The sequence below is a fragment of the Oncorhynchus nerka genome, linkage group LG21 (assembly GCF_034236695.1).
Source record: "Oncorhynchus nerka isolate Pitt River linkage group LG21, Oner_Uvic_2.0, whole genome shotgun sequence".
NCBI lineage: Eukaryota > Metazoa > Chordata > Actinopteri > Salmoniformes > Salmonidae > Oncorhynchus > Oncorhynchus nerka.
In genome coordinates this window covers 34,510,857-34,523,356 of record NC_088416.1, presented here as the reverse complement: position 1 = coordinate 34,523,356, position 12,500 = coordinate 34,510,857, and the positions used below count along the sequence as shown (strand labels likewise).

Here is a 12,500-nt window from a genome sequence, read left to right as displayed (position 1 = left end):
CCTACGGGCTGCTCGGAGCGTGGCGATCCAGCCAGCGGACTTTCCCAGAAACCCAGGATGCCCAGTTCTCCCAGTTGAGCTAAAAAGATTATCTTGCTGGTGTCCTTACAAAAGCTGACAACAAACCCTGCGGCATGGTCCAGATCTCAGCTGCCCATATGGCCCAAATCTGTCCATGTATTCTCCCGTTAGCTGATGACGGGGTACTCACTAACGCTGGGTAATTAGTCACGTGGGTTGGCGTGTAACACTTCTTGGCCCAGGTTCATAGCTGCTCAAAGCAGGACTGGGGAGGAACATAGAGGACCATTTTTGTCCTGAAGAATGTTTGATGCGTGCGACGGATTTCAAGCATACCATATCAAGAATAAACAGGGAATTATTGCATTAAAATAGTAAAAATGTTCATTAGTTTGCCTGCAACATGTTATAGGTGTTACAGGAACCATTATTGAGTTTTGAGCTGCTTAATGTTGATGTGAATTCAATATCAGACAACTATTTCACTCCGATCAACACGTTGAGCTGATTGCAATGTTCCAACAGTAATAGACTTAACGGGTTGGACAAAATATAGGTGTATCAGGTGAAGTCCCTTTTAAAAAGGGTATTGCAGACTACAGTGCTGAGTTGAAAGTCTCACCTGTTTGTCCATAGTGGCTCTCCGTAGGGGCACGCCAGGGGGGTCCGTGGGATGCATAGCACTTCCGGTGGTGTAACGTGTTCCATTGGCTACAGGGGAAAGATCAGAAATGTCATTGAGATGATTGACAGATTAAACCCGCTCATTACTGAATCAGTTCAGAACGATAAACAGATGGGGGAACATACAACTCCTTCATGTGAAGGACTGGGTATCAATCCATTATAGTGAAAAGGTCAGGTTGTGCTTATGTCTTCAAGTGACATCTTAATGTTATGGAGTCGTTTGCATCCTAACAGTAGGGAATAATACATCCCCATTCATCATCCAGACAGAAAGCAGTTTGCACTCCCTTACATCCCTCCTTTGTCCCAGCTCCAGTCCATCTCACTGGGCTACGGCTCAGTACACAGCATATCTCATAGGTGTTTTCATCTTCTTCTCCCTCTGGCCCATAAGAAAACAATGGCCTAAAGGGAGATGTTCCCATGTGTCTGTATGTGTGTGTGTGTGTGTGTGTGTGTGTGTGTGTGTCTGTATGTGTGTGTGTGTGTGTGTCACAACCCTGCATACATCTACGGTAATGTCCCTACTCACATCCTACAGGGTTCTAATGGTTCCTCATCAGCCGTGATTCATGGCCTGTCGCTGCATATCAAGGAAGCCCATCTCAAAATGAGCTAGAGTATTATTACAGTTGAAGTCGGAAGTTTACATGCACCTTAGCCAAATACATTTAAACTCAGTTTTTCACAATTCCTGACATTTAATCCCAGTAGAAATTCCCTGTCTTAGGTCAGTTAGGATCACCAATTTATTTTAAGAATGTGAAATGTCAGAATAATAGTAGAGAGATGTAATTGTTCTCGTCCTCCTCTTCTGAGGAGTAGCGAGAAGGACCGGAGGACCAATGCGCAGCGTGGTAAGTGTCCATAATGTTTTTTAATAAAGACAATAGAACACTCGAACAAAACAACAAACGATGACGTGAATATACAAAACCGAAAACAGTACCGTGTGGACCAAACACTCACACGGAAAACAAACACCCACAACCCAAAAGTGAAATCCAGGCTACCTAAGTATGATTCTCAATCAGGGACAACAATTGACAGCTGCCTCTGAGTGAGAACCATACTAGGCCGAACTCAAAAACCAACATAGAAAAACAAACATAGACTGCCCACCCAACTCACGCCCTGACCATGCTAAAACAAATATATAATAACAGAACTAAGGTCAGAAGGTGACAAGAGAATAATTTATTTCAGCTTTTATTTGTTTCATCACATTACCATTGGGTCAGAAGTTTACATACACTCATTTAGTATTTGGTAGCATTGCCTTTAAATTGTTTAACTTGTGTCAAACGTTTCAGGTAGCCTTCCACAAGCTTCACACAATAAGTTGGGTGAATTTGGCCCATTCCTCCTGACAGAGCTGGTGTAATTGAGTCAGGTTTGTAGGCCTCCTTGCTCGCACACGCTTTTTCAGTCCTGCCCACAAATTTTCCATGGGATTGAGGTCAGGGTTTTGTGATGGCGACTAAAATACCTTGAATTTGTTGTCCTGTTCTATTTTTGTTTCATCAGACCAGAGGACATTTCTCCAAAAAGTACGATCTTTGTCCCCATGTGCAGTTGCAAACCATAATCTGGCTTTTTTATAGCGGTTTTGGAGTAGTGGCTTCTTCCTCACTGAGCGGCCTTTCAGGTTATGTCGATATAGGACTTGTTTTACTGTGGATATAAATACTTTTGTACCTGTTTCCTCCAGCATCTTCACAAGGTCCTTTTCTGTTGTTCTGGGATTGATTCGCACTATTCGCACCAAAGTACGTTCAACTCTAGGAGACAGAACACATCTCTTCCTGAGCAGAATGACGGCTGCGTGATCCCATGATGTTTATATTTGCGTACTATTGTTTGTACAGATGAACGTGATACCTTCAGGCGTTTGGAAATTGCTCCCAAGGATGAATCAGACTTGTGGAGGTCTACAATTTTTTTCTGAGGTCTTGACTGATGTCTTTTGATTTTCCCATGATGTCAAGCAAAGAGGCACTGAATTTGAAGGTAGGCCTTGAAACACATCCACAGGTACACCTCCAATTGACTCAAATGGTGTAAATTAGCCTATCAGAAGATTCTAAAGCCATAACATAATTTTCTGGAATTTGCCAAGCCTCTTTAAAGGCACAGTCAACTTAGTGTATGTCAACTTCTGACGCACTGGAATTGTGATACAGTGAATTATAAGTGAAATAATCTGTCTGTAAACAATTTTGGGAAAAATTACTTGTGTCATGCACAAAGTAGATGTTCTAACCGACTTGCCAAAACTACAGTTTGTTATCAAGAATTGTGTGGAGTGGTTGAAAAACAAGCTTAATTGACTCCAACACCACAGCCATGGAAAGACACAACATAATGACCCCTGAGGGAAGCTGAGCACCACAGCCATGTAAAGACATGACATAATGACCCCTGAGGGAAGCTGAGCACCACAGCCATGGAAAGACACGACATAATGACCCCTGAGGGAAGCTGAGCACCACAGCCATGTAAAGACACAACATAATGACCCCTGAAGGAAGCTGAGCACCACAGCCATGTAAAGACATGACATAATGACCCCTGAGGGAGGCTGAGCACCACAGCCATGTAAAGACACAACATAATGACCCCTGAAGGAAGCTGAGCACCACAGCCATGTAAAGACACAACATAATGACCCCTGAGGGAAGCTGAGCACCACAGACATGTAAAGATATGACATAATGACCCCTGAAGGAAGCTGAGCACCACAGCCATGTAAAGACATGACATAATGACCCCTGAGGGAAGCGGAGCACCACAGCCTTGGAAAGACACAACATAATGACCCCTGAGGGAAGCTGAGCACCACAGCCATGTAAAGACCCCTGAGGGAAGCTGAGCACCACAGCCATGTAAAGACACAACATAATGACCCCTGAGGGAAGCTGAGCACCACAGCCATGTAAAGACACAACATAATGACCCCTGAGGGAAGCTGAGCACCACAGCCATGTAACGACACAACATAATGACCCCTGAGGGAAGCTGAGCACCACAGCCATGTAAAGACACAACATAATGACCCCTGAAGGAAGCTGAGCACCACAGCCATGTAAAGACATGACATAATGACACCCTGAGGGAGGCTGAGCACCACAGCCATGTAAAGACAACATAATGACCCCTGAGGAAGCTGAGCACCACAGCCATGTAAAGACCAACTGAAGGAAGCTGAGCACCACAGCCATGTAAAGACACAACATAATGACCCCCGAAGGAAGCTGAGCAACACAGCCATGTAAAGACATTACATAATGACCGACCCCTGAAGGAAGCTGAGCAACACAGCCATGTAAAGACACAACATAATGACCCCTGGGGAGGCTGAGCACCACAGCCATGTAAAGACACAACATAATGACCCCTGAAGGAAGCTGAGCAACACAGCCATGTAAAGACATGACATAATGACCCCTGAAGGAAGCTGAGCACCACAGCCATGTAAAGACATGACATAATGACCCCTGAGGGAGGCTGAGCACCACAGCCATGTAAAGACACAACATAATGACCCCTGAAGGAAGCTGAGCACCACAGCCATGTAAAGACACAACATAATGACCCCTGAGGGAAGCTGAGCACCACAGACATGTAAAGACATGACATAATGACCCCTGAAGGAAGCTGAGCACCACAGCCATGTAAAGACACAACATAATGACCCCTGAGGGAAGCTGAGCACCACAGCCATGTAAAGACATGACATAATGACCCCTGAAGGAAGCTGAGCACCACAGCCATGTAAAGACATGACATAATGACCCCTGAAGGAAGCTGAGCACCACAGCCATGTAAAGACATGACATAATGACCCCTGAGGGAAGCTGAGCACCACAGCCATGTAAAGACACAACATAATGACCCCTGAGGGAAGCTGAGCACCACAGCCATGTAAAGACATGACATAATGACCCAGCTCTACCTCACACATAATGGAGCAGAGACCAGGAGAATATGGATCAGAGGGGGATGGATACTCTGTTAGAGAGACATATACAGAAATATATATCAAGGGATCAAGCTATTTTACGAGGTCTCAGAACAACAGTGTGCTGAAATGGAATGGTATGAAGTCTCACTAGGTGTGTATCTGCGGTATCATCAACAGAATGCTCTGCCACAGATAGGGAGCCCATGGTGGTGCCGTCATACTTATTCTAGAGCCCATGGCTGTCTCCATGAATGCTTTGCATTATCCAAGCAGACTGAGTTATGGACTCAGATACAGGCAGTGTAATCTGAGCCCACTTCCTGTTCAACACTACTTCACCCTCTCTAAACTTACCCCCAATCCGCCCAATCCCTAACTTCCTGGTGCTTGTCTCCAGTGCCGGGCCGGGGCATCCAGAGCCCAGGGAGGATTCCGGCTGGACTAGCCAGGCAGAGAGATCCCTCAACCTGGGCTTCATTACTGCCTGCCTCCCCTGGGAGGATTAGCCTTGTCTGGTCTGACAAATCCCTACAGCTGGCTGTTCTCTCCCTGGTTGTTCTCCCAATGTGTGGAGAGAACATGCCAGCAGTGGACTACCATCTACTGGCCTGGGATGGTGTTCCTCAGACATACAGTAATGAGAGGCAGAACCTGAAATGCCCCTAAATAAGCCAACAAGTGTTCCAGCTAGCTAGGTCAAGTTAGATTGCTAAGGCTTCAGTTGTACAGCTACTACACAGCGAAGAAGAGGAATTGCTATATCGATGCAAGCAACACTTTTGACACTTATTTAACTCAATAGATATGGTAGATTTAAATCAGAAGAGGCTTGATGTTACCTTCTGGTAAGGAGTTTCTTTGTGCCGGTGGTCTCACTGGGGTTCCATAAGTAGCAGAGGGCCGTTCCCATGTTGTTTCTGGAAGGACACATAAATGGTTAAAGCCAAATGAGGAGTAAGGCACAATGGACACACAGTTCCACAGTTTCCCTGAACGCTGAATGAAACTCTAAAGAACACAGGTGGAGAGCACAACCATTCAGAAATGTTCAGAAAGTATTGTAGAGGACATGGTCACACAGGACTATAGCGGGCGACTACAGTGTTCTGATAATCAGTGTTCTCGTTCAGTTGAGAACAGAGCAACAAGACGAGAATACTTGAAATGAAAAGTATTGAAATGAATGATTCACTTGCAGAAAAAACTATTGATATTCTTGACATTCTCTGAGAATGTTCCCGGGGCATCAAAGAAACAGTCAGTGGAGCAAGAAGTCCTTTGTTATCTGGATAGTGTTAGAGAGGCTTTCTGACTATCAATCAGGCAGAGACACTGTATATACAGTGATCTGATAACGTCGGTACATTACATGCTCTTCAGTAATAAAAGTGTTAGATTTGCTTGAAAATACAACTGAGTGCCCTTTAAAAATAGCATCTCTAATCAGTGTAATTCAAAAACACATTCTAATCATTATGCAGTTGAATTAATATAATAATGAGTGTTACAGCATATGGTTTAATAAAATAGCCCCTGGGTCTTTATCTCTATTACAGTGTGTGGTGTGCCAAGGTGCAGTGTTCTGCCAGAGTGTTGGAACTGCCGTGGGTGAAGCCTGGCTTTGTCCTGTGGGAAACAGTCTTTTTCTCTGGCTCCTATCCCATTGAGGGGCAGGGGCACGCACACGCACACGCGCACGCACGCACGCACGCACGCACGCACGCACGCACGCACACACACACACACACACACACACACACACACACACACACACACAGAGAGAACTCTGTCTGTGTAGTGCAGACCACCAAATGAAAAGGGTCTGATAAGCATCTGGTTGGCTGCCTATTAGCCCTGGTATTAAACAAGCAGGTATTTCTTCTGTCTAGTAAACAGGGGTTGTTTAAATGTCATTACACAGGACGGCTTTGTGGAACACATGGGTTGAGCTGCTAAGGTACCTGCAGCAGTGGCTGCCATTTGGGCTAATCAGATGAAAGTGGATGAGATGTTAAGCCCTCCTTCAGATAAATGCGCTGGAGAGATGTTGATGATGGGGAATGGTAATGAGCTCTCTGAGACAGCAGCATTTCACAGCAGAATTGGAAACTATGGTTACCAAACAAAAACTGACAATTGGAACTGATGGTTTCTGATTTAACATTTGTGAACGCTAACCTGACTCAGTAAAAAAATGAAGTAAGCTTTATGCGTGTGGACGCATCACACTGTTTTTGCTCGTGAAATGATGAAATATGTATTGGTTCCAGCATAAATCGGGCAGGTTATATAGCTACAGTAATAATGCAGATATATACATTATATATACATAGTCAGAGATGTATTGTAGAAATATATGGTGCTGGCAGAAGGTTAATCACAGCCAATAGGAGTGGAGGATCTGCCAGATTTCTTCCACCCTCCTCATAATATTGATCCTCCTCTCACATGAGTGAGCATGTCAGTAGGGTTGTGGTGGAGCTGTGTGCCTGGCTCACCTTTGCTGCCGGTGTTGACGTAGTACCTGCATCCCTCGGGTGACTTGTAACATCTCCAGCCTTGGGGAAGAGGGACACTCTTACTCTCATCCCCCGGTGCAGGGCTGGTGGCCGCTGGCTTCTGTCACAAACATACCACTCGTTTCACTACCAGATAATTCATATAAGCTGGGACTGTTTCCCAGTCTTGCTCATATAAATGGTGAGTACAAATATTAACTATTCATTGAGAAATGTTGCTTTTGTTCAGTTTTTTTACTGTAATTGATTTGCGCACTTGATTAATACACATAATATTCCATACTACGTATCTGCATATCAAGGAGGGGTTGCATCAGCCTCTAATGTTCCCAATTAGCAGTGTCTGCTCATTTCTTCCCAGTTACAGTACAAAGTACTCCCACATTTCTAAAGCAGGCTGATCACAGGCGCAGACACAGCTGTGTAGGAAATATCTGTTTTTATTTAGGAACAATGTCATAATTAACATAATGATTCATTCAGGAAATATTGAACTGTGGCAAGGAATGGGAAAGCTTGTTTGATTGTAGGAAGGGTGCTCTTTTCTTGGAACCCTTCATGTGGTTGTTGGTAAACTGAGAAGACCCCACTGCTGAAAGAGACAAAAGAAAGCCCCATTGCACTCTGAAAACCCCCACCTAAACAAGCCTAATGGAACAAAATTAGAGCTCTTTGACAACACAGATCCGCCTTATGTTTATCGATGAGCAAAGGAAGCAAACAAAGAAAAGAACACACTCCCTACAATTAAACATGGGCAGGTTTGAAAATGCTGTGGATTTGCTTTGCTGCCTTTGGAACTGGGGGCCTTGAATGTGTGCAAGATATCATGAAATCAGATTATCAAGGTGTTCTGGAGTGCAATGTTCAACCCAGTGTCCTCAAACTGTGTCTCTGTCAGTGGTGTAAAGTACTTAAGTGAAAATATTTTAAAGTACTAAGTCGTTTTTTAGGGTATCTGTACTTTACTATTTATATTTTTGACAACTTTTACCTCACTACATTCCTAAAGAAAATGATGTACGTTTTACTCCATACATTTTCCCTGACAAAGTACTCATGACATTTTGAATGCTGAGCAGGACAGAAAACGGTCCAATTCACACACTTATCAACAGAACATCCCTGGTCATCTCTACTGCCTCTGATCTGGCGGACTCAGTAAACACAAATGCTTTGTTTTTAAATTATGTCTGAGTGTTGAAGTGTGACCCTTGCTATCCGTAAATAACAAAAACAAGGAAATTGTGTCGTATGGTTTGTTTAATATAAGGAGTTTTAAATTATTTTACTTTTGATACTTAAGTATATTTAAAACAAAATACTTTTAGACTTTTACTCAAGTAGTATTTTACTGGGTGACTTTCACTTTTACTTTCACTTTCACTTTCACTTTTACTTTTACTTTCACTTTCACTTTCACTTTTTTTTACTCCAGTATGACAATTGGGTACTTTTTCCTCCACTGATCTCTGTTGAAGGTTGTGGGTCTTCCAGCAGAACAACAACCCAAACACAAATGAGAAAGCACCCAGGAATGATTCAATAATAAATAGTGGACTTCTGCAGTGGCCAGCAATGAGTCCAGATCTGAATCCCATCAAAAACCTATGGTGAGATCAGAAAACTGCAGTTGGTGAAAGGCTTCACTCAAACATTGAAAAATTGGTGCAGTTTGCAGCTGAAAAATGGGCCGTATTGCCATGTGCAGCAACCCCATTGATGATTACAATAAGTGTTTTTTTGCAGTCATGTTCGCCAAAGGCTGTTTAACCAAGTATTAGCCCCTGGGTGCCATGTATTTTGTCCATGCCATTTGTTGAAATTTTCTTAAATAACATTGTAAACTTGTTTCCCCAGAAAAATTAGTTCTGCAATGTTGACAATCCAATACAAAAATGATTCCATTTTAACTTATTTCAGAAGTTCAAGGGTTCCAATATATTTGTCCACCCTTGAAATCAAACCAAATCAAAGTTTATTTGTCACGTGCGCCGAATAAAATAGGTGTAGACCTTACAGTGAAATGCTTACTTACAGGCTCTAACCAGTGCAAAAAAGGTGTTAGGTGAACAATAGGTAAGTGAAGAAATAAAACAACAGTAAAAAAGACAGGCTATATACAGTAGCGAGGCTATATACAGTAGCGAGGCTATATACAGTAGCGAGGCTATATACAGACAACGGTTAGTCTGGCTTATTGAGGTAGTATGTACATGTAGATATGGTTAAAGTGACTATGCATATATGATGAACAGAGAGTAGCAGTAGTGTAAAAGAAGGGTTGACGGGTGGTGGGTGGCGGGACACAATGCAGAAAGCCCGGTTAGCCAATGTGCGGGAGCACTGGTTGGTCAGTCCAATTGAGGTAGTATGTACATGAATATATAGTTAAAGTGACTATGCATGTATGATAAACAGAGAGTAGCAGCAGCGTAAAAAGAGGGTTTGGGGGGGGTGGGGGGGAACACAATGCAAATAGTCTGGGTAGCCTTTTGATTATCTGTTCAGGAGTCTTATGGCTTGGGGGTAAAAACTGTTGAGAAGCCTTTTGGTCCTAGACTTGGCACTCCGGTACCGCTTGCCATGCGGTAGTAGAGAGAACAGTCTATGACTGGGGTGGCTGGGGTCTTTGACAATTTTTAGGGCCTTCCTCTGACACCGCTTGGTGTAGAGGTCCTGGATGGCAGGCAGTTTAGCCCCAGTGAATGTACTGGGCCGTTCGTACCCTCTGTAGTGCCTTGCGGTCAGCAATTGCCGTACCAGGTAGTGATGCAACCAGCATGCTCTCGATGTTGCAGCTGTAGAACCTTTTGAGGATCTCAGGACCCATGACAAATCTTTTTAGTTTCCTGAGGGGGAATAGGCTTTGTCGTGCCCTCTTCACGACTGTCTTGGTGTGTTTGGACCATTCTAGTTTGCTGTTGTTGATGTGGACACCGAGGAACTTGAAGCTCTCAACCTGCTCCACTACAGCCCCGTCGATGAGAATGGGGGCGTGCTCGGTCCTCCTTTTCCTGTAGTCCACAATCATCTCCTTAGTCTTGGCTATGTTGTGGGATAGGTTGTTATTCTGGAACCACACGGCCAGGTATCTGATCTCCTCCCTATAGGCTGTCTCGTCGTTGTCTGTGATCAGGCCTACCACTGTTGTGTCGTCTGCAAACTAAATGATGGTGTTGGAGTCGTGCCTGGCCATGCAGTCATGGGTTAACAGGGAGTACAGGAGTGGACTGAGCACGCCCCCCTGTGGAGCTCCAGTGTTGAGGATCAGCGTGGCAGATGTGTTGTTACCTACCCTCACCATCTGGGGGCGGCCCGTCAGGAAGTCCAGGATCCAGTTGCAGAGGGAGGTGTTAAGTCCCAGGTTCCTTAGCTTAGTGATGAGCTTTGAGGGTACTATGGTGTTGAACGCTGAGATGTAGTCAATGAATAGCATTCTCACATAAGCAAACAACATCCGTTCCGATGTGCTGTTATTATTTAGAAGCTATTCTTTTCGGCTCACAGTGCTTTCTTCAGGGCTTTCACAGTGCCTTCCCTTGGTTGGAGGGTGTTATTCACAATGATCCACTATCTGGATAAATAACAACAACAGCTTCTGGGACCTTATCAGCAGTTCCCAGAAGGCTTATACACACCCATAAAGCTCCTAGTCACATTGCAACTGCAGAATTTACTGTAGTGTACTTTATAAGGCAAACGTCCTCTTTAATCTACAGGGATGGCCTGACGGACGATTCATTGTCATTAACAACAGTGTGTTGCCCAGTCAAAGCTGTCTGCTGTATCTGACAGAGGGCCTGCTGAACTCTGCCTGTACCACTTCTAACATGGTGACTGGCTGCTAGTCACGACCCTACCCCAGATCCACTGCGGAGTGTGGGGACAGAGGGGGAGGAGAGGGGGAAAGGGAGGAGAGGAGGGAAGGATAATAATGGAATGATAAAGCAGAGAGATCCTGCTGATATCTACACTCGTTTGATGTACAAGATAAAAGGGATTCCTTTCTGTCTCTCTTTCTGATATAAAGCACTGGGCTTGCAGTGAGCAGTTTGCAGTACAATACAAAGCACCTCGTCTTCATTGACGAGCCATGCTGTTCTGCAGGAAACTGTCCTCAGTCATTTATCATGAGCTCATAAAATGCATTATCCTTCCTCAAGCTCCCAATAAGGACATACTGTATGTGATTTTCACTATGTCAGACAAATCATGAACATACTGTATCACCAAGGAGCACAATGTCCATTAGCTTAACATAAATCAGACTTTATACAAGTATAATGGCCACTACTAACCCTGACCTAATGCATCTTAGGCAGCATACCATCCTCTGAACCATGGAATAGCAGTGAACTGGTACTTTTTGCCCGGAGACATGAATCGTTAACTAATTAATCCTCCCAGAGAGATGTAAATGACAGATTCTTATCTTGAGATTTGTATCATATGTGATTTATCTCACTTCCCTGAGCTGTAGCGATTTCACATGTCCCCTGGCAAAAAACTGTTGAATAAAGTGGAACGGCATCCAAGCTTTCAAAGAATTTAAAAGGACAAAATCCTCTGGATATCTCCTGCCAAATCCCACAATCCTTTGGGGTGGTGCTCCCACTGCAACCCCTGGGAGGAGGCTCTTTATAGAGTATACTCCCCTCCAGTTTCCTCAGTTCCCATTGAATACCAACAAAGCAACAGGACAGGCCCTCTCCCACCACTACAGAGGAGAGTCTGGGCTCTTGCTGTTAGCATGCCCTTCTGTGGCTTCATTGGTATGACTGGGAATGAATGAGAGCATTAACCCCACATTGTGCTACCTGCAATAGGGGGATTATTATAGTGCAGCACCTGAAGCTGGTTAGAGACAGGGGTACTAAAGGAAGAGCCTGGCCTAGTGTTAAATCCTCACCGCTGACTGATTTTCTCTACACTCAGCTCTGCATGTCAATGTATCTCTCTGCCTATTGTATCCATCCTACTTAGGGCCGAGCTCTCTCTCTCAGTGGTGTGGCCCGGTGGGCAAAGCCCTCTCACTGTCACTCCAGGAAGTCTTGGTGGTGCACCAAGTGCCCTGTAACAGTTTTAAACTGTTACAGGTATTTGGACATAAAGATGAACTTTATCAAACAAAACAAACATTTATTGTGGAACTGGGATTCCTGGGAGTGCATTCTGATGAAGATCATCAAAGGTAAGTGAATATTTATAATGCTATTTCTGACTTTTACTGACTCCACAACATAGCGGGTATCTGTATGGCTTGTTTTTGTGAGCGCTGTACTCAGATTATTGAGCGCTGTACTCAG

General features: G+C 44.2%; 1 protein-coding gene across 1 annotated transcript in view; it reads right to left on the bottom strand.

Moving 5' to 3' along the window:
* Positions 1–12,500, bottom strand: part of LOC115110845 (growth arrest-specific protein 7-like) — a 38,051-nt gene that overhangs the window by 23,503 nt on the left and 2,048 nt on the right. The window contains exons 2-4 of the mRNA XM_065006746.1: positions 7,171–7,291; positions 5,512–5,589; positions 644–732 (exon numbers count right to left, since the gene is read on the bottom strand). Coding sequence (XP_064862818.1) covers positions 644–732; positions 5,512–5,589; positions 7,171–7,291 — 288 coding nt within the window. The remainder of the gene's footprint in view (positions 1–643; positions 733–5,511; positions 5,590–7,170; positions 7,292–12,500) is intronic.